The 27,776-nt window shown below is 35.0% G+C and overlaps 2 protein-coding genes across 4 annotated transcripts in view; both read right to left on the reverse strand.

Annotated features, from left to right (window-relative positions):
* The window catches only part of LOC101887512 (acyl-CoA Delta(11) desaturase-like), a 67,224-nt gene extending 57,136 nt beyond the window's left edge, over window positions 1–10,088 (reverse strand). Inside the window, exons 1-2 of the mRNA XM_011294909.3 lie at window positions 9,938–10,088; window positions 9,736–9,865 (exon numbers count right to left, since the gene is read on the reverse strand). The gene's annotated coding sequence lies outside the window, so the exon portion shown is untranslated. The remainder of the gene's footprint in view (window positions 1–9,735; window positions 9,866–9,937) is intronic.
* Window positions 10,089–20,093: 10,005 nt separating this feature from the next.
* LOC101887803 (acyl-CoA Delta-9 desaturase) lies at window positions 20,094–26,253 on the reverse strand. Of its 3 annotated transcripts, none has more exons than XM_005185154.4 (4): window positions 26,062–26,253; window positions 21,324–21,615; window positions 20,727–21,249; window positions 20,094–20,658 (listed from the first exon to the last, which is right to left on the reverse strand). In XM_005185154.4, exons 2-4 carry the CDS (start codon window positions 21,598–21,600, stop codon window positions 20,340–20,342), a joined length of 1,119 nt encoding a protein of 372 aa, XP_005185211.1. In that variant the 5' UTR covers window positions 21,601–21,615; window positions 26,062–26,253; the 3' UTR covers window positions 20,094–20,339. The 3 variants fall into 3 exon arrangements, with proteins under 3 accessions (XP_005185211.1, XP_019892893.1, XP_005185212.1); XM_020037334.2 differs by lacking the exon at window positions 26,062–26,253 and adding an exon at window positions 25,057–25,232; XM_005185155.4 differs by lacking the exon at window positions 26,062–26,253 and adding an exon at window positions 25,053–25,231.
* Window positions 26,254–27,776: the final 1,523 nt, after the last annotated feature.

A 27,776-nucleotide genomic window follows, 5' to 3' on the forward strand; every position in this document is an offset into this window, starting at 1 on the left:
TTGAACGTTTTGTTTTTCAAAATCTTGAACCCTATGTGGGGGAGGTAGCAGAAGAAATGGTCCGATTTCTACCATCTTTATAATAGGTCTTGTGCTGATGGAAATTTTTACAAAATCTAAATGGAATCAGATGATAATTTCGCGTTTTATGAGCTTTATGGATATTCAAAATGTTCACCGTTTGTGGGGGAGGTAGCAGTAGAAATGGTCCGATTTCTACCATCTTCACAGTAGATCTTATGTTAGCAGAAAAAATGGGATATGTGAAATATGAAGAGAACCGGATGCTTATTACAGATTCTATAACCGTTTTGGTTATTCAAAAAATTTACTCCATGTGGCGAAGGACCAGAAGGAATGGTCCGATCTCTAACATCCTTACAATAGACCCTGTAATGAGAGAAATATTCTGATGTTCCAAGTCTAAATGGAATCGGATATTAATTTCGCGTCTTATGTGCTTCATGGATACTTAAAATTTTGACCCTTTGTGGGGTAGGGGTACCAGAAGGAGTCGACCGATATGTCCCATCTTCACAGCAAATCGTGGTTTATTAAAAATATTGTGATGTATGTAAATTGAAGACAATCGGACTCTTACATCACATTTTATAAGATTTATAGTTATTCAAAATTTTGAACCTTTGTGGGGGTGGTACTTGATGGAGTGGACCGATATTGTTCATTTTCGCACCTCACCTAGCACTGATGCAAATATTAGGATTTGCAAAGTTGGAGCAAAAGCGTATTATCCTTTCTCTTTCTGTGCAATAAATTTTCTTTGAAAATGTTGACATTTTGTGTGGGAGGTACCAGAATGCATCCTATCTCCACAGCAAATCGTGGGTTAATAAAAATAATGTGCTGTGTGTAAATTGAAGACAATCGGACTCTTACATCACATTTTATAAGATTTATAGTTATTCAACATTTTGAACCTTTGTGGGAGAGGTGCTTGATGGAGTGGACCGATATTGTCCATTTTCGCACATCATCTAACACGGATCCAAATATTAGGATTTGCAAAATCGGATTATTCGTTCTCTTTCTGTGCAGTAGATTATTTTCTTAAAAACTGTTGACATTTTGTGTGTGTGTGTGTGTGTGTGTGTGTGTGGGGGTACCAGAAGTAGTGGACCGATATTGGCCAACTCCGTACTTGATCTAAGTTTGACAATAATATTACGATGTGCCAAGTATGTATCAAATCGGATACTTGCTTCAAAAGTTATCGAGTTGTTACGAGTTGTAGACGGATGGACAGACATCGCTATATCGACTCCAAATGTACTGAAACGGATTTGGTCCCAAGAGACCTAGGGTCTAAAACCGTTATTTTGATGAGGCACATTTTGGCCGTATCAAGTGATATATACCCTCCCTCTCTAGCCATATGACTGAGGTTATAAAAACCTAAACAAAGTCCCATAAAAACGAAAAGATTTCCAGTTTATATTGGTTTAATCCGGTAATGCCTTATAATTTCATCACAACGAAATTTCCAAATATATCTGAAATATTCTAAGAATTCCATTTCAGTATTAATATTGTTTTAATCTGGAAGTTTTATAGGTTTACACCTACCCAATCGCTATGCATTTTAAAATTTAATCATTTATATTGTCCAGATTAGGAAAAAACAATATTATGCTCATCGAAATTTCAAGCAATGTATATGCGTTTCAAAAAAATAAATTAATATAATTTTATATGCATACGCGAAGATTGAAATTCGGATTAGAATTGATAAGTAAAATTAAAAATATAAATGAAAATATTATTAAAAACAAAAACAGAAATCTAATATAGATTAAATTCTAAAATGTTCTTAATTTTATGGATGCAATTGTGGGAATATTTTCACTGTCAAGCTCACAGTTATATGCGATAAGCCAATAATTTGTACAAATTATTACAAAATATTGTTCGATAACCCAAAAGTCCAAATGAATGCGATAGAGTGACAGAACAAAATTGACAGTTGATTTTATGAGAATTTGCAAATCTGAATGGAAAAATTGTCTCAGTAAAAATTATCAAGCATCATCAGGACACGATTGGTGGACGTGAAAATGTTAGTTTTCAATCAAAAATTTGAATAATGTAATTTGTTGCCACAAAATAATATAATTATACCCATATACTCATTATACCCTACAACACTATGTTTGGGGGGGGGTATTATAAGTTTGATTGGGCCAAAAATTATGCAACACCTCGAAATATTGGTTTCCCACATATGAAAGTATATATGGATATTCCTATCTCACCGAGCTGAGTCGATCTAGCTATGTATGTCCGTCCGTCCGACTGTAATCACTCTACAGGTCGCAATTATGGCCTGACCTTCACGAAATTTAGAATGGAGGTGGGGCTAGGGCCAAAATAGAAGCCTATTGCTTTTGGAGATGATTGGATAATGTTAGGGGCATGAAATGGACCAAAAACTGTAAAATTTCCTGGTTTTGCAGTTGCTCTACAGGTCGCAATTATCGACCAATCGAAGGGGAAGTTAGCATGGCGCTAGAACTTAGGGCTGAGCAGAAGCCATCGGGTTCATTGATGGCCATCGGGTAATATTTAGTGGGTGAAATAGGCCATAACATTTGTATTAAATAAAAGTCAAATTTGCCATTAAACCGCGAATATTTTTAATCCCGGCGAAATCACAAATAGACGAACAGGTAAATTCTGACCGTTACGTAAATTCTGACCGTTATTTATAGCGAAATATATACAATGTGTATATACAAAGGAAGGGGATGTTAGCTAGAATGCTTATATCTCAAGAATAGCTGAACTTCTGGCTTTTTATACCCTACAACAAAAGGTGGTCAGGGTATTATGTCTTTGTGCATTTGTTTGTAACAGGCAAAAGGAAACGAGATAGACCCATAGTTCCTTTTGATGATCTGCATAGAATCACATTCTTAGTCGGTTTATACAAGTCCGTCCGTCCGTCTGCCTGTTCGTCCGTCTGTCCATGTAATTTTATAAACAAAGTACAGTTCGCATTTATTGCCCGATCCAGATGAAATTTTGCCCAAAATCATTTGTTTGGCCCAAGGACGAACCCTATTGAAATTGGAGAAAATCGGTAAAAAATTTGATATAGCTCCCATATATATATTCGTCCGATTTGCCTTTTATTGTGCATCAAACGTGTAATATCAGCCCGAATAATATGGAATTTTGCATATACAATCAAATTAGACCTCAAAATAAGTATGCCAAATTTGATCAAAATCGGTTCAGATATAGCTATAGCTCCCATATATATTGTTCATCCGATTTGTTATTTTTGTCCTGCGCAACCGTAATATGCACTCTGTAACAAAAATATTTGGGGAAAATACAGCTCAGAAATACCTTTGCTATATTTAACGAGATCGGTTCAGATTTGCATATACCTGCCATATATAACTTCGTCCGATTTACTTTTTATTGTGCACCAAACGTATAATATTTGTCCAAATGGAATGGAATTTGGCACTTATGACCGAATTGAGTCTAGAAGCTAGTAGGTCAAATTTGGTGAAGATCGGTTCAGATATAGCTATAGCTCCCATATATATTGTTCATCCGATTTGTCATATTTGTAATATGCACTCCGTAACAACGATATTCAGCGAAATATATGAAATACAGCTCAGAAATATATTTGGCAAATTTTACCGAGATCGGTTCAGATTTGGATATAGCTCCCATATATATCTTTATCCGATTTCAAATTAATTGTGCACCAAATGGGCAATACAAGTCCGAATTTAAGAGATACAAATGCTTCGGCATATTTAGTCCTTTGAACTTTAGATCATAACTATAATCATAGCGTGTATAATTGAATTCTCCCATAAAAACTTTTAATTGTTATGTGGAGCTCTACTAAATTAGCAAAGTGCTGTAGGGTATTACAAAATCGGCCCCGCCGAGTTTAAGACTTTCTTTACTGGTTTATGCTGATTTCGTTGACGAATATAGCCAAATATCATAGACAAATAAATCATATAGATGAGCTTAAATTTGGAGATACAGAGGGGCTTTTTGCTTTTGGAGATGATCGCAAAATATTTATAATAATGAAGCAAAAACAGAAACAATTTCCTGATCACACACACAATTGAAGTCAATCGACACGCTTGAGAAGAGAGTTAAGGACAGGGTCTTCCCTGTAGCATTTTGGATAACCATTGAATTATATTTAGTTGTAAAACAGACATCAACAATTAATAGCACAGCGCGTAAATATTGGGCAAATGTCCCTGGTTAAAATGCTAGGGGTAATATCTGGGCAGTGCTCCGTGACATAATTTTAAAAGCGAAATCTTCCAAAATGGATTTGGACAAAAGGGGACTTCTAATATATTGTAGTGTTGTAGGGTATCACATGATCGGCCCCGAACGACTGTAGCCTTGGCTTATTTGTTTTTACTAAGAAAGTTATCGTACACACCTAATGTCAAATGTAGAGCAGATATGTTAATTAGTCCGATTAGGTACAAGTATCGGTTAGCAGGATAACAGATCTAGAAAACTAATCTTATCACGTGCGTAAATGGCAAAAGTCAATGTACAAATCATTTCCACTTGGGTCAGGTGTCTGTACTCAGTGTGCACTAAGTTCTTTGCCTACAGTACACTCTGCGTTAGCACAATAGCCCAAAATGGAAACCATGGGAGAATTAATTTAAATTATTATGCGCTGTATCACTTAGGTATTATCCCGCAGCTTAAAGCCCTGCAGTGAAGAGTAAATAGTCTCTGTCGAATACAGGGTGAGATGATAAAACTGCAACAAACTTCAGACTACTGTCATTTATAAGCCACTCGTCCGACAGATTTCAAATGTTTTCCAGTGACAGCTCATTATATTGTTTACAAGCGTAGAAAAGCATTTTGGTGAGAATTTTCCAGAAAAAAAAGTTATTCGTGATGGAATTCAAGCGTGATTTCCTTATATTTGGCTGGAAACCCGCAGGTGGCTATCGTTAGAGCACTCCAGCATTTAAATGTGAATAAATCTTTTGTGTCTCGTACCATCGCTCGTTACCGTGATACTGGTAGCGTAGCCCGACGTCAAGAAAGTGGACGGAAGAAAACAGCAAAATCAGCAGAAATGGTTCGAAAAGTAATGAAGAGAGTTACTTCGCTTGGCCGAAATTGGCGAACGGCCGAATTTGGTTTTCCCCGATGAAAAAGCATTCGTTGTCCAGCAGTTTGTATACAAACAAAATGATCGTGTTTACTTGCCAAAGAGGTCTGCTGAAAATGTCCACCTTCGATTGGCCACCAGAACTCAAGCGCCGGCCATGGTGATGGTGTGAGCCGCCATAACAGCCGATGGTCGCGAGCGGAGATTATTAATCGACCGTGGCATCAGAATAAACACCGAATATTATCGCGAAAATATTCTGGAGGATGTATAAAAGCCTTGGGCACGTAAACATTTTGGTCGCAGACGTTGGACTTTCCAATAGGACTCAGCACCAGCACTCAGTACGCGCCACCCAAGAATGGTTACAAAATTAGGTTCCTCGCTTCATTTCCAGGGCACACCAGACCGCCAAAATCTCCGGATATCAATCCGTTGCACTATTGTGCCTGGAGTATTTTGGAAACCAAGGTTGGCACTAAAAAATACCAAAGTGTCGATCACCTCAGGCTAGCGCTTGGCGGGGAATGTGCCAAAATACCGAAGATCAACATTCGGGCAGCGTGGCCATAATTCGCACCAAAGGTGACCAATTCGAACAAACCTAAACTTATTCTAAAATTTGATGCTATTTCCCACATTTTTTGCTTTCATTCAATGAAATTAAAAAAAATGCAAAAATTGTGTGATTTGAATTTGTTGCAGTTTTTTTATCTCACCCTGTAATTTTGTTAAAAAAAATGTAGTTAAAATCATCAAAATACCGATTTATAGACTGCATTCCAAATATCAAGTTTGAGATAATTCTATTTAAAATTGTAGCTAAATCCTCAAAATTGGGAGGTACCGTTATGTGGGGGCTATACGAAGGCGTGGATCTGTACAGGCAAATTTCTATCATAGAAAGTTGTAGCGATTGCGATCTCCTAATACCAATTATAAAATAATTCTGAAGAAAACAGAGTTTAATATGTCACTAAGTCGATAATGGACAACATAGGAATCATTTGGAAGCTAATGAAAATACCTATCCAAAGAGTGGTCACATCAACGTTAAAACGGTTCGGAGGTTATATTAAAATTACTCGGCCGGGCCTTTAGATTTTTTCCTCTAGGTATGTCCAATTTGGACCCAAAGAATCAATAATTATATTTCATAAGCTTTTAAATGATGCCTATATTGTCCATACCGGCTTAATAGATATGGGTCTAATTGGGTCCGGGTCCGTCCCACAAGAAAACAATACTTTCCCGGGATCAGAGTACAAATACCCACCTTTAGAAAAAAAATTCCAAGAATCCAAGTGATTTTGGAACAACTCTAGTTTAGTAACAACCCTTCCATTTTTTCGAATTTTTTTGTAGGTAGGTGATTCCGGGAGACTATTTTTTCCTTGGGCGACTGACCCGGAACCTCAGATTTTTGACCCGAAAGTTCACTTATCGGATATAGACAATATAGTTATCGTTTGAAATTCTATGAAAATACCTATCCAACAAGTGGTCACATGATGTGGATCCAGAAAAGGTATTAGCACAAATTGTAGCATTTTGGAAACGTAAGTGTCAGCAATAATTTTGCATCAATTTGGTTGACCTCCATAATGAGCCTTTATTCGACTTTTTGGGGGTTTTATAAAAAATCCGGGACCAAAAAATCGATAATTTGACTATAACTTCCAAACTGTACGTATTTTCATAAGCTTTCCAACGATACCTATATTATCTTTATCGGGTAATTGGATCCGGGTCTAGTCGGGGTCTTAACCCCGGACTTTCGGGTCAAAAATCTGGGGTCCCGGTTCCGTCCCACAAGAAAAAAATAAGTTCCCCGGTATCAGGGTAAAAATACCTAGTACTGGAAAAAATTTAAATAAAAACAAGTAAGCAAAGGCTACAGTCGAGCGTGGCCGACCGTTGAATACCCTACAACACTATAATTAACGATACAGTTTATATAGGCGAGATACTCGAAAGAATTCCACAAGATATTGTGACAAATAATAAAAGAAAACCATCAGGTTTCGTTCTCTAATTTTCGAATAATAGCAACTTAAACTAATTTGCTCATTTCCAATTTTTTGGTAGATGTTGCACGTAAATGGTCTTCCTAGATCTGGAACCAATATTTCCCAAAGACCTATAATCCCTCAGACGTGGCAAAAGATTAACATTTATTATTGGTTTTTGACTGAAACTCAACGAAATCAGCGTTAACGAAATAGTCAGAAGTGCGTCTTTCCTGTATTTGTGAATTCTCCAAAAAGTCACCGGAATGGACATTTTCGTATTTTGTCTACAAAAGTTGGCAAACTATTTCACACATTGAATATTTTTGGGATGGCCATCCAAAACTGCTTGGCTTTTGCAATGTCCGGTAACCCCCATCCAAATGTGCGTGAGGATCGGGCAATAATTACGACCTGCTGACAATTTTGCAGTTTTTTGGTCCATTTCAACCCCTAAATATATAACGATCATCTCCAAAAAGAGTAGGCATCTATTCTGACCCTCATCTTATCCCCATGCAAAATTTCGTAAGGATCGGGCCATAAATGCGATCTGTATCTGATATCCTGATATCCTAACTACTTAGAAATATTACCAAATGTTTAATTCAAAATGAAAATATGCCAAAAATATGACAAAATTGAAAAAATATGAGAAAATGTTACAAAATCAATATTTTCATCTATAGAGAGATATTTTTATGCGATTTTTTAGACGTTTTTTCTTTCCTGCCAAGAGGCCATTCTGAATTAATGAGAACTGACGAAATCAGTTCAGCCGTTCTCGACATATAAGAGATCTTTCAAGCATATCCTCTTTGATAGACATATATATCGCACATATTTTGCTATATATCCGTTTTGTTGGATGTTAACATCAATGTAAAGATCAGAAGTAACCTTGTCATGGCTTTGTGATTTCGCCGGGATTTAAAATATTCGCGGTTTAATGAAAAATTTTGAATTTTTTCAACACAAAATATATGGTCTATTTTACCCGCTAAATATTATCCGATGACCACCCAAATTGGTAGGCTTCTTCCCCGCCCTAAACTCTAGCTACATGCGAAATTCCGCGTCGATTGGTCTATAATTGCGACCTGTATAGCTACTGCAAAATCCGACATTTTTTCAGTATTTGGTCCATTTAAACCCCTAAACATTTGGCGATCATCTCCAAAAGAAATAGGGTTCTATTCTGAACTCAACCCCACCTACATTCTAAATTTCGTGAAGATCGGGCCATAATTACGACCTGTAGAGTGATTACAAATTAACATGGACAGACGGACAGACGGACAGACGGACGGACGGACATACATAGCTAGATCGACTCAGCTCGGCGAGCTAGGAAGATCCATATATACTTTCCTATATGGGAAATCAATATTTCGAGGTGTTACATAATTTTTGGCCCAATCAAACTTATAATACCCCCAACACATAGTGTTGTAGGGTATAAAAAATAAAAAGTTTTACTAAATTGGAGTTAAGCCGAGATTTTACCAAACTTGGAAACCTTTTTTCAATAATATATTTTGTTTGCAGAAGTCTATAGTTCCCAAGTTCTGGAACTAACATTGCATTATTCTCATTTATTTTTATGGCCGGGCAATGCAATATGATGGACATTGTAAAGCCCTAGAGGTTCTGATTTCAACGATATAATTCAAATTCCTGAGTCAGTCAACTACTTCGATACCTGGGCCTTAGAGCTTTTCCACATTCATTAACATTAATTCACTTCTTCTGAGATTTTGCAATAGACATCTAGTTGATAGCATGGTACAATGAAGAGAAGGTAGGTCAACTTTGAAAAAATTGCAAGTATAGAGGTCTACCTGTTTGGCTTGTAATGTCAGAATTACTATCAAAACAATAAAAAAGCAAACATCTTGTTGCATTGATTTTGAATAAATAATTTAAAACCGCGAAAACTGAATGAATGGTCAAAATTTCTTTTCAATATCATGTTCTATATATCTTTTATGGTTTATTTCGCGACAAAAACTGTAAATTTTGTCGATGCATTCGTTGCAATAAACATTTTGAAAACACCCGAATTAGAATATTTTCTGAACATTTTTTTTATTATTGAAAAGAAAACACACACATAAGCAAATGAAGTTGACATATTAAGCCAGAAAAATAAAAAAATTTAAATCATATGGTAGTTCTGCCCTACCTTGAATTCATTGTACCATGGTTGATAGCATGATGAATATTTCACCACATGTTGTTATAATTATTATTCTCATATGTTCCAAATAATTATGCCGATATACTGTGTATAAAAATGTGCCCTTTAGAACCGGCAGGCAATCAAAAATTGTATAATATGTAGTAGTTCGTTCACGCTGCAAGTAACCCTGCCCTTACTACATATGCCTTAACTTGCCATTTGCCGCACAGATGTGTTCACATTAAAAGCAACCATAAGGCTTTTGCTGTTGTCCTTACACTTGTCTTTAGTTTTCTTTTACCCTTGGCAACAGGATATAGAAATTTTATACCAATTTTATAACAATTCTCTTATTAAACTTTAAAAAAATAAACTATATGTAAATTACTTACCAAAATTTAAGTTATACAAAAAAGTTGTACGTGATTTACTGGCGACGACTTTGGACAATAGTCTCTGCTTTCCAAAAAAAAAACTTCGTTTGTGCTGTTTTCTATTTTCTCCCTTCTTTCAATTCCTTGCCTGTGATGAAATTCGTATAATTTTATGTAATGATGACATTTGCAAAAGGAATACAACTCCTTTTTAACTTACCACAAATTTCGCAAATTTTATCCAATGATTAGTTTTACAATTTTGCCTTCGTTCGTTCGTTTTTTTTTTGTTTCTAGTTGTCGTTTGTGTGCCTTTTTCTTTCTTCTGTTGCTAAACTACTTAAAACATTTTGTTCCTCGAATACTTTGTTAAAAGCAGAATTCACAAGAAAAAACGGTATATTTTTTAGACACGGATGGATATTATGGCAGGCAGTAGCAACACACACACGGATGCACGTACAAAATTTGAGTCTCTCCAATTTATTTTTTTATACGCACGAGCAATAGAACGAAAGCTTCCAAGGTCAGTGGAGCAAAAAGCACATAAAACAGATGTAATAAAACTAGTAATGCTCCCCAACGAATATTGCATGTGCAAGATTTTGTTGTTTTGTTGTGTGAAAAAGAGTAGCGAGAGCGAAGGATAAAATTGGGGAGAGCCGGTTTTTTGTTTACAATTGAGAGCATTTTCCCCAAAAAAATTAGGGTTCCTTAGTTCGCAATTCAGTGAGTAGAGTTATGTTTACATTAGATAAAGTACTTTATAAGGATTTATTTGCCATATATGCAGTGAAATTCACAATTTAGATCCAAATAAATCCTGTAATCTCTAGACATTTGCAACTTTTTATGAAAATCATAGTTTGGCAATAATCAGTATGCCCGAAAGATTAATTGCATATAATTTGAAGAAATTCTGACATAAAGTGAGCATAACCTCAAGGTTGAATCTTTTCTGACAAAATACGAAAGTGTATGTGCAAAAAAAAAAACACCATTCCAAATAAATTTTTTAGGAATGTATAGCTTTTTTAATTAAATCAAAAATTATAGTCATTTGGTATTCTAGAGTTACGCCATCTAGTTGTGGCATTATAACAATTCCAATTGGTATTTTTTTATGCGTTGTGGTTGTCGTTATCGAAAAAGTTTGTTTTACAGTTTGGAAACCTTGGTTATGAATTAATTTTTATATAATTTGAGCTTTTTAAATAAAGTTCAAAATTGAAAAATTAAAACACTCAAAGTCAAAAAGAAATTAAGGGCGTTCTATGTTTGTCTATATGTAGAATTATGCGGAAGATAAACACCATTCCTAATAAGTTTTGAAATACAACAAATAAACAATGAAAAATTATTAAAATTCATTCGGAATGACATTTCTTCTATATATATATATATATATACGAAGCGACATCTATTGAATTTATTTGGGAATCAATACACTAACTTGTATATGTGGTGAAAACCTTGACTATAGGTCTCTCTATGCTCCGTTATACAATCCATAGATGTCTCCCATATATTTGATGGCTGTTCTCGGCCAAGTGATCGATACCGAATAAGTGTTTATTAAAATTAAGAAATTTAGCAATTGAAATATAAAAAATATATTAAGAAATTGAAAAACAAATTCTACTTTTTGTATAATATTAGAAATTAACGGTCTCACTGGCGGTCAACTAATATTTCAATAACAAGCCATCACCAAAAATGATAGTATGTATTCCACTAAAGGCAAATCGATTATTTGTTGAACGATGTCACTTGTACCATCGATAGTTAAATGAAAGACATTCTATCGATAGTTATTCAGTTCGGATTAATTCTTCGTCAACGTTTTTTCGGTTCCGTGTCTTGTTGAAATTTATTTATTGAAATAAAGACATTTATCAATACAAAATCAAACTAAAATGCAGAAAAAATTATTTTCTACATAAAATATAAACAATAAAAAAGTAGGGAACGATAGAAAAGTGGAAAGAACATTAAAAAATTGTGTTTACAAATTTTGGCGTTGCAAGCTCCTAGTGAACAAAGTTTGTTGGCAAAGGTGATTTGGTTTTGGAGCGAAAATATGGGGCTGTATGTCAATTTTTGTGGTGCATTACTGTGTTTAAGATGTTGAAAATATGTGTTTCGCGGAAAATGCAAGAAGCTATGGATCGTGCATCAAAAGTTGGTGTAACCCTTTCGGTCGTCGCTTATTGTAGTTTGATTTAGGAGTGGAAAAGTGAAGCTTTATGTCAATTTTTGTGGTTTAGTGTGTTTAAGATCATGAAAATATGAGTTTCGCGGAAAATGCAAAAAGTTCTGGATCGTGAGTCAAAAATTTGTAAATCTTTTCGGTCGTCTCTTGAAACGAAAAGAGTAAAAAGACAAAAAATAAAATGTCAATGTATCTTACAGCGACATCTATTGTAGTTCTTTCTTATTAGCGAAAGTCTATTTAATGTGTGTGGTGAAAGCCTTGGCTAAATGCTTCTCTTTGCTCTTCGTGAAATGCTGCAGATGTCTCTCATGAATTTGTTGACTCCAATTGGTAAAATGGATATCGATTATTTGTTGAACGATAAAACTAGTGCTATCGATAGTTGAATATTCCCGCCCTTTTTTGCGTACGTTTCGTCAGTTCCGTGACTTGTAAAAACGTCTTCATTTTAAACTGAACATTTTGCAACAAATGAAATTACAAAAACGATTTGTTAACAGTAATTTGCAGGTCTAATTATGTAAAAACACTACCACAAATGAACCACAAATGAAAACAATGAAAAAAATATGAACAAAAGGAATTTGCCGTGTGAATTTGGAACAATAAAGGCAATCTTTGGCGTTACACTCCACGATGAAGGATTATTGGAGAATTTAGAGTGTGGGTATATCAAATGATGGTGTCGCCTCCGCGGGCGTTGAAAAATAAAGAGTTCTAGTGCGGGTTGGAGCTCTGTAGACAAATAACTTTGGTGATTAATTTCCTAATTGTGGTTCCTATAATTGATCAAGCTGCGGATATTGGCGAAATTGTACTTTGATAAATGACATTTTTGCAACCATGTTCCACAACTTCATGCTCCCCGTTGGAATCTTATTGCCAAATTTGGAACGTAGGTGTATCCAACTCTGGTGTTGCATCTGCGGGTGGTTTTTGGAGCGTTGAAATATTGTGAGCTCTAGTTCGGGTTAGGAGCTCTAAAGACAAAGAACTTTCGTGAACTTGCTTCGAGCTAGTTATGGATATTGGCATGATGGGAAATCAATCAATGATATTTTTGGAAACTTGTTCTCCCGTTGAAACAGTACTACGGAATTCAAAGTCTTTAAACTTTTTTTGATCACTGCGGTTGATTGGTGCTTTAGAAAAGAGTTCTAGTGCGGGTTTGAAGCTCTAAGAAAAATTGTACGAATGCTTCGTGATGTATTGTTAAATTGTATATCTGTATGTATTTCCTCATTTGAGCATGGATCAACACTTCGTAGATTTCGGTGTGATTGTGATTCGATAAATAATATTTTTAACATCCCCTCGTGCGGTTGGGGTGAGCGTGTGACAAACGGGAACATTCAAAAAACCAAGTGTGCGTACTTCAAAAACCTGTACAGAAGGGGCTTCAGTGCAGTTGCAGCTCTACAAAAAAAAAAGAAAAAGATAGTTACCGAATTCTTAGACGTCTGTGAAAATATAGTTTTTTGCTCCACCTCATCGTGTGTAATTATGATAATGATCTTGGATGTGAATACCAAATTAAGAACGATGTGGGCTTCTAAATGTTCACATTGTAATCAAGTTGGGCTTAAAAGATAGGTTTCATCCGAAAACAAGGGCCTGCAACATATGTATGCTTTTCGGAGCCATCCAATCCAAAAAATTAGACTACATCATCGGCATTCCAGTACACAGGATTTAAAGGTAAGCCTTATTTTAATTTTCTGCTTTTGGCTTTATACAAACCCTTTAATTAATCATTAAAATCATATTTGCTAGAAATAGAAATAGAAACATAGTGGTAAAAATATCAAAAATTAAGGTAAAAGTAATACAACCTTTTATGCAAATATTGACTGCGACTGTGCCTCAAATTGTCCATCCGCTTAGTCCAATTTTGGCATACTCTATCATAGTTCCACAATTCACCGGTTCCGAACGTGGAGCAAAATGTTCACCGAACTCTCCTTTACATAAGACCATTGCTACGCCTGCTGTGTGGCATGTGCCACAGTCTCGCATTTAAGCAAAAAATGTCGGATATTATTTTACGGCAGCCCTTACCATTCACAGTTACGTTACTATTCCTAGCATCTTTAAAGAAATATGGTCCAATGATGCCATCAGTCAATAAACCGCACTAAACTGTGACTTTTTTTGGATGCATTGGTAGCGTTTGCAATTGTTCTGACTGATCTTCACTCCTAAATCGACCATTCTGCTTATTTACATACCCATTGATCCAAAAATGAGCTTCGTTGCTGAACTTAACTTTTCGACAAAAAGTGGATCTTCACCAAAAAATCAGAGTTTTTATATATGGTGCGGCTTCAATTTTTGCACCAGCTGTGTTTTGAAATGCTTCACACCTAGATCCTTTCTCGAAATTGTCCACGTTGTAATGTAAAATAGGCTCAATTTCCACAAACATCGCTGAATCGGTAATTGATGGTCATCATTAACGCTTGCCGATACAGCTGTGATATTTTTTTTAGTTCGCATTTTATATAAGCGTGTTGGTGGTTTAATGTCCTGCAATTTTAATTTGGTGCGAAATTTAGTCACAGTAACCTGAATAGATTTCCAAAAATATAATAGGTAAAAAATCACAATTTATTTACTAGACTGCGGATATACAATTTAGTCCAAACCTTACATATTCTAATATTTTGGTCCAACTTACATAAAGTTCGAAAATGGGCCATATCTTCCCACACCAAACCATTCAGATACGTTCACACAGAATTCGAAGTTCGATTTTAAATCGAAATGTCTGTAATATTAAATCTAATTGGGCAAACAATTTTGCTATATAAACCATAAAAAACACTGCATTTCTGATATTTATAAAATTCTAATCAGATTTTCCAACGGAATTGAAATTCTTATTGCAGAGTAAAGTTTATGTTTTCACAGCCGGGCAGAACTAAAGCCACCTTTGCAAAAGGCATGTCTCGTCTTGAACATAAAATTAAATTCCAAAATCAACTCTTGCAACAGCACACGGCTCATCAGACTTCCACTTTTTTACAGACAAAAGGTTTAGGGACCCAAAGGGACTTGCAATGAAGTTCATAATGACTTTTTATATCTCATAATCAATATAAGAATTAGAAGGAAACTTTCGGAATTTTGCAGATACAGCTCCGCGATAAGAAAAAAATTATTTTTTTTAGCGTTTTGGTATACCCTGCAAATGAAATTTTGCAAATTTAGAAAGATTGTTGCGGTTAATTTGACAATTTGCCGGCAATCATTTTAGGATCTATACAAAGGAACAATTTATCTCCAAAGAGACGTATGCCACGGGGGCTTTGGCACCTAAGCCCGCCCAACATGGTTACTAATCTGATATTATTTATACTTTTTGTATGGATAAATTAGCTTTTGTTTTTCTTCTAAAAAGTGGATTCGAAATACATTTCTCTGTACCCCCCCCCTGAGCTTTAATAAAGTAAAATGAACCAATTTTGATATTCCATTCCAACATCACTGAATCAAAAATAAAATTAAATTACAAATGTTTCTAAAAGCAGAAGACTTAATTTTTGGCTCACCAGTGATTTGGAAATGTGTTTCTCTGCCTCTTAGAACTTAAAAAACAATTAATATTTATCACATTGCTGTACCCCCCAAAATACAACGAAAGCTAAAACGAGTTCAAAGTTCAAATTTTGCAAGCTTTTTTGTCATGTTCTTAAAAATTCAAATTGCAATAAAATTGACTATTTAATTAGTTAAAGTCTTAAATAGTGTCAGACATGTCAACTAAATCTAAACATCTACTAAAAAATTTAAATACAATTAATTTTCGTACATCAACTCGTTTGGATGTTCAGTGGGACTTCAATGCAGTTACACTGTAGCCAATAATTTTCACAAGATACAGGTTTTGAAAAAAAAAAATCGTTGGCATACATCACATAGCCTATATATTATGGTAGTGGACTGGTATATAAATTACTAAAACCTAATAAACTCATTACTTAATGTCGTTGGTTTTATATACTGAAGTAACTGGAAATTATTGCTTTATATATACAATTTTTTAATAATTTATTATAATGTCATACTTTTAGTTGTTGAATTGATTACCGAAAAATCGTTGTTCTCTTCACCACTTCATTGTATTACCACACAATAGAAGAGGATAAGTGGTAAGGGTATTATGTTTTCGTGCATTTGCAAGCAAGATAGACCCATAGTTACGTTTGAGGATCGTCATAGAATCACTTCCTGAGTCGATTTATGCATGACACTTCGTCCGTCCATGCATTTTTGTGAACAAAATGCAGGTCGCATTTATTATTCGATTGATATGAAATTTTACAAACACTATTTGCTTGACCCAAGGACGAACCCTTTTTAAATTGGTTATTATCGGTTCAGATTTCGATATGGCTCCCAAATATATCTTTATCCGATTTCACTTTTATTGTTCACCAAATGGCTAATATCAGCCCAAATGAAGTGAATTGTGACACTTCCGACCGAATTCATCATGGAAACAAATACTTCAAATTTGGTGAAAATTTGTTCAGATATAGCTATAGCTCCCATATATATGTTTCATCCGATTTAGTGTTAAAGTCTCTTACATGCGTAATATGCACTCCACAACAATCATATATGATATCGAGCATCACATACTGCTTGAAAATACATCTGCCAAATTTTATATAGCATTTTATACGTTATTGCTCACCATATATGTAATATCAGCCCAAATTGAATAGATTTTTTCATATTTAACTGAAACTTGGTCCGGTATTCCTATTGCTCCAATAAATATTTTTTAATATAATCCTTATCTAAGTCACAGAGTTGGTATGATATACTTGACATTAATTCGCCATATAATTTTTTTTTTGTTTTTGTATAGTCGGCCCCGCCCAACTTTTGACCTTTCCTTACTGATTTAAAAATATTTTTTTGAATGACAAATACAATTAATGTTCATCATATTGCTAAGTCCCTCAATATACAACAAATTGGGACTAATGCCAAAATGAGTACTAAATTGCAAATAAATATAGCCTTTTCTTCATATTCTTAAAAATTCATATTGTAATAAGATTGACTATTTAATTGCCTAAAGTCTCAAATATGTCATGTCAACCAACTCTAAACAACTACAAAATCGAAAATAAAATTAATTTTCGTACAACAACTCGTTTGGAAGTTAGAATGACTTCCATGCAGTTATTATTGCTACATTGTTAGCCAATAATTTTAACAAGATACAGGTTTTAGAAAAAAATCACGTTGACAAACTTTACATAGCCTATATTTTATGGTAGTGGCCCGGTATATAAGTTACTAAAACTTAATAAACTCATAATTCATTGTCTTGGGTTTTAATTTGGTGCTAACAAAAATCGTAATTGTTGCTTACATACATATACAACCTTTTTAATGAGTTATTAACAGTTTATACTTTTACTGATAATCAATTCAACGATTATCAAAAAGTTGTTGACCTCTCTTCACCCCATTTGTTCTGTTATATCCCACAGAAATTTCAAATAATCTATTTTTTTTTTTTAATTTGGAACGTGTTTTTTTTTTTTTTTTTTTGAAAAATCCAATGAAGAAATTTTTTATAAAGTTATTTTTCAAGGCCGATTAGAGTCATTAATTTCATTTGTTGTAAAAATACTTGCTTAAAACCCTTAAAATATTTTTTTTAGCGGAATGTAGTCATAACCACGTTTTGTTTTGGAAATTATTTTTAAAGATAATAAGAGCCCAAAATGTCAATTTTTAAAAATATTATTTATGGAACAAATAGTGTCATAAAGATGGAATCTTTTCATGGATGTATGATTCATAATCGACCATTTATCTGCGTAGCACCAAAAAAATCCCATTGTTATAAATCGAACAATATGATTTGGAGGGTTGGTTGGTTTAAAGATATGCAGCTACACGGAAACTATTTCACTTGGAGACCTTTAATACATTGTGTTAATCATAGGAAGAAGAAAGTTGTTAGTGATAGCCGAGATCGGAAAAAAGGGTTTATAGAGGGTAATATAGTTAGCAGGGTGGTCTGCTTAGCCAGGTGATGCTATTAGCAGATTATCGTCCAAGTGCCATTTCTTATGGCATCTTCTATGAGAAAGATTTTGAAGCAGCTGACATAATAGTTCGTTGGTGATTTAGCAGTCTCATCTATCGGTAGATCAATCTACTGGGAATTTCGTCGAGCTAGTTCATCAGCCATTTCATTCTCCACTATTTTACTATCTTGCTGGGCCCAACGAAGCTTAATGAAATCACGCATTTCAATGAGAACTTTCTTGCAGTCAAGAATGTCTCTCGATTTACTGGCATATGACTTGATAGCTTTACGGGCCGCTAGAAAGAAAGAAACTCCGCCTGAAAATCGCTCCAATTTTGAGAAGGCTTTAGTAAAATTCGAACATATATAGGCGGTTATCATCCGAACCGATTTGATCCAAACTTAATTTTGTTTCAGTCGGAACTTGATCCTATGATCCAAAATACAAACACTAATTGGGCACACGTAGAATGGTTGGGTACTATATCTAAATTTGTATCAATTTCCACAACATGCTCTGGGTAGACAGACGCCCTGGGGCCTCTCCAATAATTTACTTATTTGTTATTATTTATACATTTTACACGGAAAAGTTAATCTGTTGTCAGTTGGTCCACCCCGAAATTGTTTCAAAATTCATTTCTGTTTACATCGCTAGTGGATGCTATATATAAATCTGAACCGATTATCATCCCCAAATAATTATATTTGGCACATTGCGAAAGAATTCTTTCATTTTTTTGAGTTTATATGGGAATTCGAAATTTTGAACTGCGAGATTTGCACACAATAAGATTGCGAATACTAGGTCAAATAATAGACCAATTTTTTGCATTCAATGTCGAAGAAAAATTTGATCGAAATCAATTTCCATATGGTCATTTTACATTGATAAAAACTCGAAAATTCGATACTTAGGGGTCTCTAGCGAAGTTTTCAATTCTAATATGTTCCAGAACTGCAAGGATGTAAACAATTTTGCTCTCATAACCAATTTCCCTATATTCATTTATTTCGGTCCATTTTTTTTCAATATCGAATAAGAGAATTCGGCCCCTAACAAAGGACGCTTTCGATTCCCAAAATTTTTAAACGAAAACCGTTCAGAGATAAGTCAATGATATCTAATCCCTTAGCCTAATAAGAAAATTCTCAGGTTTTAACCCTATCTAAACGATATTCTCCAAAAAATGGTGATGACCAGCTAAGAATATCTTCATTCCAAATTAAATAAATTCGTTATTCGATGAATACATTTTCTAACAGTATTGCATCACTCAAGTATTTGATTATTTAGGACTTTTATTTTTCCTATTAAATTATCAAAAAAAGGTCAATATACATGTCTGTTTTTATTTGAAGAGTCAAAAAATAATTTTAAATAATCATGAAATAATGCATTATTTACTTATTTGATATTTTTTTTGTTTTTGCTTCCCTGCACTTACTTGTAGCTAAATTTCAATAGCAACAACAAGTATAACAAATTACAAATGCAATGCATTTGCATTTTTATTTGCCAATAAATGTGAATTAAATGCAAATTTGAATTGTATGTCAGAGTTTAGGAAATTTCGTTCGACTGATACATATTTCAATGAGAAATTCCAAACAACAATGGTTGGTAATCTAAATCGGAAACAGTATAGACGATTGATGTCGGGATGCCTTTTTTTGTTTTGTATTCATGCATTGGCACATACGTACGTTTTGGCGTGTCTTATCGCTCACGTGTCCGAGATATTTTTTTTTTGACATTTCAGTTTGCGTATATAAATGTTAAATTTTATTGTTTAATACGTCTTAGGAATTTTCCTATCATAGCCATTGGCAAAGTTGTCTTTAGCTGCCCTCAGAGGTAGCAAAAGAACAGTAGCCACATGTCCAGCCATCATCATAAATTGTTACCATGCCGTGATAAGATTAGTATTTGCCATTTTTGCTAATCAAGAAAGAAAGAGATGTCCAGGTGTTTGGTTTTTTTTTTAATAATATTGCGAGTTTTTTTTATTATTTATGGTAATGTTTCATTGTTTTTTTTTTACTATGTAGTAGTTAGAACTACTGAATTCATCACATGTTCCCTTTTTCAGTGGCAAGGGATTCTTTTTTTTTTTTCATAAAAAAATATAGTATCTAGATAAGATTTGTAGTTGGTTAGAGAGTAGTAGTAGTAGTAGCTTAGGGGTAGTACAAAAATACTAAATATTAATAAATACAACTTTTAACACGTAGACATGATTATTCTTGTGCTTGATGTTGGTAGGTAGCCTGTGTTGATTTTGTTTTTGTTAACTGAGTCAGTTTGTGGAGTCTCCGTTAGTTTTGACACTTTTCACCGATCTCCGTTTAAAGATCTTTCTTGTCGACAGTCAAAATGTCCTTTTCAATTTCGGGAGTCAAATCCTTATCACCATAGCCCCACAGATGATGGCTGCCATCACCGGTACGCAAGACACGCTTTTGAATTGTTTCGGGAGCAACAGATTTCAAATCGTAGGCCCAGCCGATCTTGGCAAAGAAATTGATGAAGGCAGTGGTCAAGTTCATGGACCAGTTGCCCCATTCGGCAGTCTTGTAATCCCAGGGGAAGACATGGTGATAGTTGTGCCAGCCTTCGCCGAAAGCGAAATAGGCAACCAAGGAGTTTTCAGAGGGGTTGATGTTCCTAAAACACAAAAACAATTAAAATTAGTTTAGAAATCCTCTGCCTAATTAACAAATGCAAGAACTTACTTGTCATAGGGACGGCCACCAAACTTGTGGGCAGCACTGTTGACACACCAGGTGACATTGAGCAAGAAACACCAACGGAACATGGTGGCCACAAACCAGGAGTTAACAAATGTCTCATTCCAGCAGTACATGGGAATGATGGTGGGCAAAATGAAACAGGCCAAAGGCATCAAGATCATGTAGTGTTTCTTTTGGAACATGAGAATGGGATCGGCACGCAAATCGGACAGATCCAAACCCTTGCCCTTAGCTACAACATCGGGATGTTTTTTGCACAGCAACCAACCGACATGCGAGAAGAAGAAACCACGGGTGGCATTGTGGGGATCAGCATCGGTTTCAGAGAACTTGTGATGGACACGATGATCACGGGCCCAATGGTAGGCAGCATCCTGGAAGGCCACGGTATTGAAGATGATCAACAGCACACGCAATGGCCATTTGGCTTTGTACGAACGATGGGCATACAAACGATGGGCGCCGGCGGTAATACCCAACACACCAATGGAATACAAGAAGATGGCTAGAATTTTAAAATAAACAAAGTATTTCATTATTAAAAAGTTTGTCATTTTAAAATCCTTGATTGACACTTACAGAAGAAAACGGTGGCCCACTTGGCCTTGGCAAAGAACAAATAACCACCATACAAGGCAGCCAAATGCAAATAGCCGAACAGAATGATATTACGCCATACCAATTTCAATTTACGCTTTTCAGCCTTCTTGAATTGGGTAATATCAGCGGCCAAGGCACCATCGGCGGTATCAGCATCAGCTTCAAACAAAACACCGGTTTGTTTGGAACCTCCAGCCAACTCGGTGGTATCGAGAGGTTCGTCGTTATTGGCAACGGTTGTTGAGCGTGGTGGCATTTTGTTGTTGGTTTACTGTAAAGGAAAAAAAAATTAAATAATGTAAATTAAATTGTATTCAATAATTACAATATGATAGATAAGTCGATGGGAGCGGAGAAAATTACAAAATTATTCAATTGTCTTATGAATGAATTAAATGAACTTTATGAATTAAAATGCATGTAATATTTCTCAATGAAAACCCAAGCTATTATAGAGGTTTGTGTGGATGCTAATTGTTCCCTCAGATTTTTTAAAATTGCTTAATAGTTCATATACACAAGTGTGAGCTTATGACTCAGAGAATTTTTAACGATGTTTTTTATAGCCTTCTCCATAGTATGAAGGGTTTGTAATACCTCAATGTATACATTTTAGACCCCACCAAGTTCATATATTCTTGACCAACATAAAATTCTATGTTTCAGGTGTCCATTCGGTTCTCTGTCCATATGTGGAAATTACTCAGCCTCCGAACGAAATGAAGTGGGCTGATAAAATTTTACTCAGATGTATTTTAGGACTTTTGGTATTGAAAATGTGCCATATAGGTCCAGGTTTTGGTATAGCCTTCATATAACTGTACTGGCAGATTTAAGTTTGTCACAATTTTATGCCGAGCTACCGTAATTGGCTGTATGTAGGAAGCATCCTTGGATAAAACTGCCTATAGAGGTCCATATTTAGATATATAGGCCCTTTATAACTGTACCTCCAGATAGTCGTTGTTTTAATGATTTGTGCCACGCTTTTTAGCGGAATCATTTCGAGTTCGTAATGGATACTACTTCACATGACAGAAAATTGTCTGTAAGGGTCCTTATCTTCGTATATCCAATATGTAATGACTACTTCAAATATTTGGTATTTCGATGATTTTATCTCAATTTTTTAACAGAATTATCTCAAGCTTGGTATATGGAGTTCGTAGTGGAGTTAGACTCCTGTAGACCATAAGAGTATAGGCTTCTTAGTTCATTGTAACTTCTCCCATAACAAAATTTCAGGTTTGACCACATATGACCGTAGAAACCGACTTAAATTGTGTTGAAGGTCCTTAAAAAACATTGAAGTCGGATAATTCCTAATAAGAAGTTTTTTCAAATCTTGGAATATTTAAGTTTCCAATTAAGGTGCTATTATAATTTCGTTATTGGGAGGCCAATATATCAAATAAAAACACCTATAATAATATCCATGAACCTGGATTCTATGTTTTTGAGCCCCTATACCTCCAATTTGGTTGGAAAATTCGAATTGTGTCCACTGGTCATTTCTAAGATTGGTTGATTTTTGCTCGCAAGAAGTGGAGTAACTAAACACAAATAAAAATGACATAAGTTCGCAGAGCCTAAATTTTCGGGAAGAACCCTTGTATATCCAACAAATAAAGGCACGATCCTCCCAAATACCGAAAATCGGGATATGCCATTGTATGTAGGCTATATCTAAATGTGGGCTCTTATACTCCATTTTCATTTGCGCTGAGGTAGTAAAATGTCATAGTTAAAATTTTTCTGACGATGGCTCTATTGTGATTTCGACAGAATTACGGATATGGAAAATTGAAATAGAATTTTTTAGTTTGAGAGGTTTCCAAGCAATGTTTTGAGGTCTTCCGAACGTAATGCCAAATTTTACATCCCCCGATTTTATGATGGAGGATATAAGGATTTGGGACCCCCATACCGCTCGAAATGTTAGATTTATATTGTCACTTAAATCCTTCCTACCTAGTTTGGTCAATTTTCGTGTTAAGCGCTCATTTAGTTACAACGAAAATCAGTTGATACCTTTGTATGTGGACGCTATGAAAAGTGGACCTACATTTAAACAATTTCACAAGGAGTCAAAAAATTCTTGAAAATTTGGGCTCAATAACCCCAAATACCGAATAATACCATTGTATGAAGGCTATCTATAAATCTGGACTCTTTATATTCCATTTTCAATGTTACTTAGGCAGTGATTTCCACAGAACGATGGATATGGAAAAATCCACATAGAATTTTATAGTTTGAAGGTGCTTCCAGCTATATTTCGAGGAGTTCCGAACGGAATGCCATTTTATGATGGATGATATAAAAACATGGGACCATTACTTTGACCAATTTTCGAGTTTAGGATAGTTCTTTTTGTAGTTCTTGATATTTCGCTGGATATGGATAAAGGATGCGGTTAAAAGGGCACTGGAACTGACAGCTCCCTTTGAACCTCCTTCCACCCGATTTTTTCTTTTTAATTTATATTTGGAGTTAAATTCCGTTTTAACATGTCACATTTCTCTGGAACTTCAACAATTTTAAGAAATTCGGATAGTAGTTACAAGGCTAAATTTGTAAAAATCACAATTGTACCCCTTACAAGGTTACAAAGTCCCCATAGAGATCTAAATCATGCCCATTATTATTTAAGCAGGAGATAAACAAGTATTAATTAGGAAAAATGTTATTTATTTATTTTTCAACTAGCAGACCCTCCTCACTGCCCACCCTACTTTCCCTCCTTTGTTAACGCCTCTTGATAAGGGCATCACAATGAGAATTTTCTGGGAAATTGCGTCGTACGCTTTGCGCTTTCTCATTGTGTTCCCACTGTAGTCAGGCAGTATGTTAGCAAATTCAGGCTGGCTGGCTGGCTGACTGACACTTTGAGAATTGAAAAATTACACTTAATAAAATAAACAACAACAGCAGCAACGCCAACAACAACAAAAAATAGTAGTTGAAAGAACAAATAAAAGTCACACGATTTGTTAAATCTCATCTTCATATATTGACACACACACATGGTCACTTATCTATCCCAACTAAGCTAATCTTGAGAAGAATTACCTACTTGGTGTGATTTCTGTGATTTTTCCAACCGGGGAAAAAGATTTTTGAAAACTGTGTTTTTCGCAATTCTTACGTCATGCTGAAAATTTTTTGGGGAATGGTTTTTCAGCTGCAATTTTTGGGGGGAAATGTAAGTTTTTTCGATTTTGAAATTTTGTGAGGAAACTTTACAAAATTTTCCATTACAAATGTGAGCCAAATAGAAAGTTGGCCAAAATGTAAAGTAAAGCAAACCCGTAAAAATATATTTGAAATAATGGAGCTATGAGGAGGAGAAAACAGAGACGTGAGAGATTCCCCGCCACAATGGCAGGCAAAAAACTGTTGTTGGTTGACGTGTTATTTCTTCAATCACACACACTCACAATACTATCTTCTTTCACTTCTTTTAGCACACAGAAAATAGAAAAAAAAAACCGCACACAGTAGATGAAAAGGGGAGAGAGGGGAGAACAATAACCACAGAGGCGACAGCCAAAGATTTGCCCTTGAAAACTTGCCGTAAAATTTATGCACATTTTAGAGGGGATAGAATTTCTAATGTTTCACTAGAGATTTTTTGTTTATCTTTTTAGTTTTTTTTTTTTAATTCACAATTTTCTTTTGTTTTTTTAAATACTTTTTTGCACGTACATACGTGGGTGCAGTCAATTGGGTTACTCCTGTAACTCTCTTCTTTTGCTTATTTCTTTCTTTATTCAATGAGTGCTTTTATTCTGTTCAAGTCACGTTTACGTTTCCGAACAACTGTAATTTAACCACCCGTTCAACGCCATACACCAGATACAAATGAACAGTTGATCTTATTTTTATGTGGCATTTCTTGTTGCCTGGCTGGCTGGCGGCTGTTTGGGTTGAACGTCGTTTAAATTGGCAAAGAGAACACGAAGCAAGCACATGTGTCGGTCAGCCAAAGCAAACATAATAATGAAAGAATTTGCAAAGTTTTCTCAGTTCATTAAATTTCTAACACTGCCTTTACACGGTGCAATTTTTAGCTGGCATTTTTATCAATTCTCTTTTAAAATTTCTGCGTAAATCTTCGCGCCTTTACACGGTGGCATTTTACGATAATAGTGCTTGGCATTTTTTCTGACATTTTATTTTATTCAGTATTTCGTATAGAGCTAATTGTTTGTAACAGATATTTATAAAGAAGTGATTTAAAATTAAATGTGTGAATCTAAAGAAGAAATGATGGAAAAAGTTATTGAGGTGTTAAATATTGCATTATTAACTTTTATTTTAACTTTCTTTTTTACTTTTTAATACTTTACTTTTTAATTTTCATATAATTCACTATACAATTCAATCACTAAAAACATAACATCACAATAAAAGAAACGCATCAAAAATTACAATAAAGAAACGATATGAAATGTCAAAATCATAAAAAATTCGGAAGAAGCAAAAAGAGAAATGCAAAGAAAATGGCATGTAACCCTGTGCGGTGGCTTATCGTGCCATTTTTTCTTCTATCCTTGTCTCTCTACACCTTTTACCAACAAAAAAAAATGGCATGGTTAAAAAATGTCACCGTGTAAAGGCAGTGTAACACACACTCTCTCTCTTCCGTGCTCACACAACTGTATATTCTCATCGATTCTTGGTGCTTTGTTTTTGTTTGATAAATTTCACTCACTTTTTTTGGGGGGTACTCTTTGTTGTGCAAAGAAATTAAGTTATGCTCCACTGATGTACTGTACACACAATTGCGTTTTGGTTTTCGTTACTTTCTCTCCCGGATTAGTTTCCGAGTCTTCGTTGATCGAAGACCTTTTTTGTCGTGCGTTGTTGACACGTTAGCGTCGTTCGTAAAACTTGTCTTGCAATCGCCTGGAGACCGGTATTTAAAGGTTTCATACTTCTGACTGGCTGAGGCGCGCTATTGCTTTTTGAGGAGATTAGCACAAGTTCTTTTTTAGTTATTATCGCAATCAATAGATTATTTTATTATTTCCTTTTTTTTGCAATTGTGTTTACTGCTCAAGTTCGGCTAATTTTTCGTTGTTCGGAAATGAGTATTCACTTTTTTTGTTTTATTAATCGGCATGCACGAAAATATTTGTTGTCGTCTGCCGGCATAGTATTTTCTTATCGGTTGTAAAGGTTGTACAGTGGGTTGTGCATAATTAACAGCAGCTATATTTAATGTTTGAAGATTATTTCAAACACATGATGAGCACGACCGAGCCTCAAATGGTTAATCCAATTTTGGCATATTCTTTCCAACATTTCGGCCGGTAATTCTCAAATAAATGCTTCGATGTAACTTCTTCCAATGCGTCAATTGAATCGGACTCGTCTGTATAGACATGAGCATTAACATAACCCCAAATAGTGTGAAGACGGTTAATCGCATGATTTAGGGCGATGACATTAAAGGCAAATGTATTATATCTTAGCCATATGGCTAGAGAGGAGGCTATATATCATTTGTTACGGCCAAAACTTGCCTCATCGAAATAATGGTTTTAGACCCTAGGTCTCTTTGGACCAAACCTATTTTAGGACAGTTGAAGTCGATCTAACGATGGGATTATCTGATTTAATCAAAACTTGGATCACCGTAATATTATTATCAAACTTAGATCGAGTTCGGGGATGGGCGATATCGGTACACTCCTTGTGGTATCTCCCCTACAAAATGTCAAAATTTTCAAAGAAAATAATTTACTGCACAGAAAGGGAATGGATAATTCGATTTTGCTGCAACTTTGCAAATCTTAATATTTGCATCCGTGCTAGGTCAGGTGCGAAAATGGACAATATCGGTCCACTCCTTCTGGTACCTCTCCACAAAGAGTCACAATTTTGAATAATTAGAACTCTTACAAAATATGATGTAAGTGTCCGATTGTTCTTAAATTACACACATCACTATATTTTTATTAATCCAAGGTCTGGTGTGAAGATGGAATATATCGGTCGACTCCTTCTGGTGCCTCCCCAACACAAAGGGTCAAAATTTTGAATATTCATGAAGCTCATAAAACACGAAATTAACATTCGATTCGATTCAGACTTAGTACATCTCAATATTTTCATCAACGCAAGATCTGTTATAAAGATTTTGTAGATCGGACCATTCCTTCTGGTACCTCCCTCACAAAGGATCAAAGTTTTCAATAACCAAAACGATCATAAAATCTGAAATAAGCATCCGGTTCTCTTCAAATTACACACATCACAATATTTTAATTATTTCAAGGTCTGGTGTGGAATTGGGATATATCGGTCACTCAACTCTCAGTCTTGGGGTATACATCCGTCGACTGATACTATTTTTCTTGTTCTACGTAAAAATTAATTATTAGTCGCCTATTTTTATTGACATTATATACCTAGGTATTTTGA

The sequence above is a fragment of the Musca domestica genome, unplaced genomic scaffold, assembly GCF_030504385.1.
Source record: "Musca domestica strain aabys unplaced genomic scaffold, Musca_domestica.polishedcontigs.V.1.1 1, whole genome shotgun sequence".
Taxonomy (NCBI): domain Eukaryota; kingdom Metazoa; phylum Arthropoda; class Insecta; order Diptera; family Muscidae; genus Musca; species Musca domestica.

Coding starts and splice junctions, on each gene's coding strand:
- LOC101887803 (XM_005185154.4), bottom strand. CDS start 21,600: ATGCCACCACGCTCAACAACCGTTGCCAATAACGACGAACCTCTCGAT. Junction 21,250..21,323: donor GTGGGCCACCGTTTTCTTCT/GTAAGTGTCAAT, acceptor TTAAAATTCTAG/CCATCTTCTTGTATTCCATT. Junction 20,659..20,726: donor GGTGGCCGTCCCTATGACAA/GTAAGTTCTTGC, acceptor TTTGTGTTTTAG/GAACATCAACCCCTCTGAAA.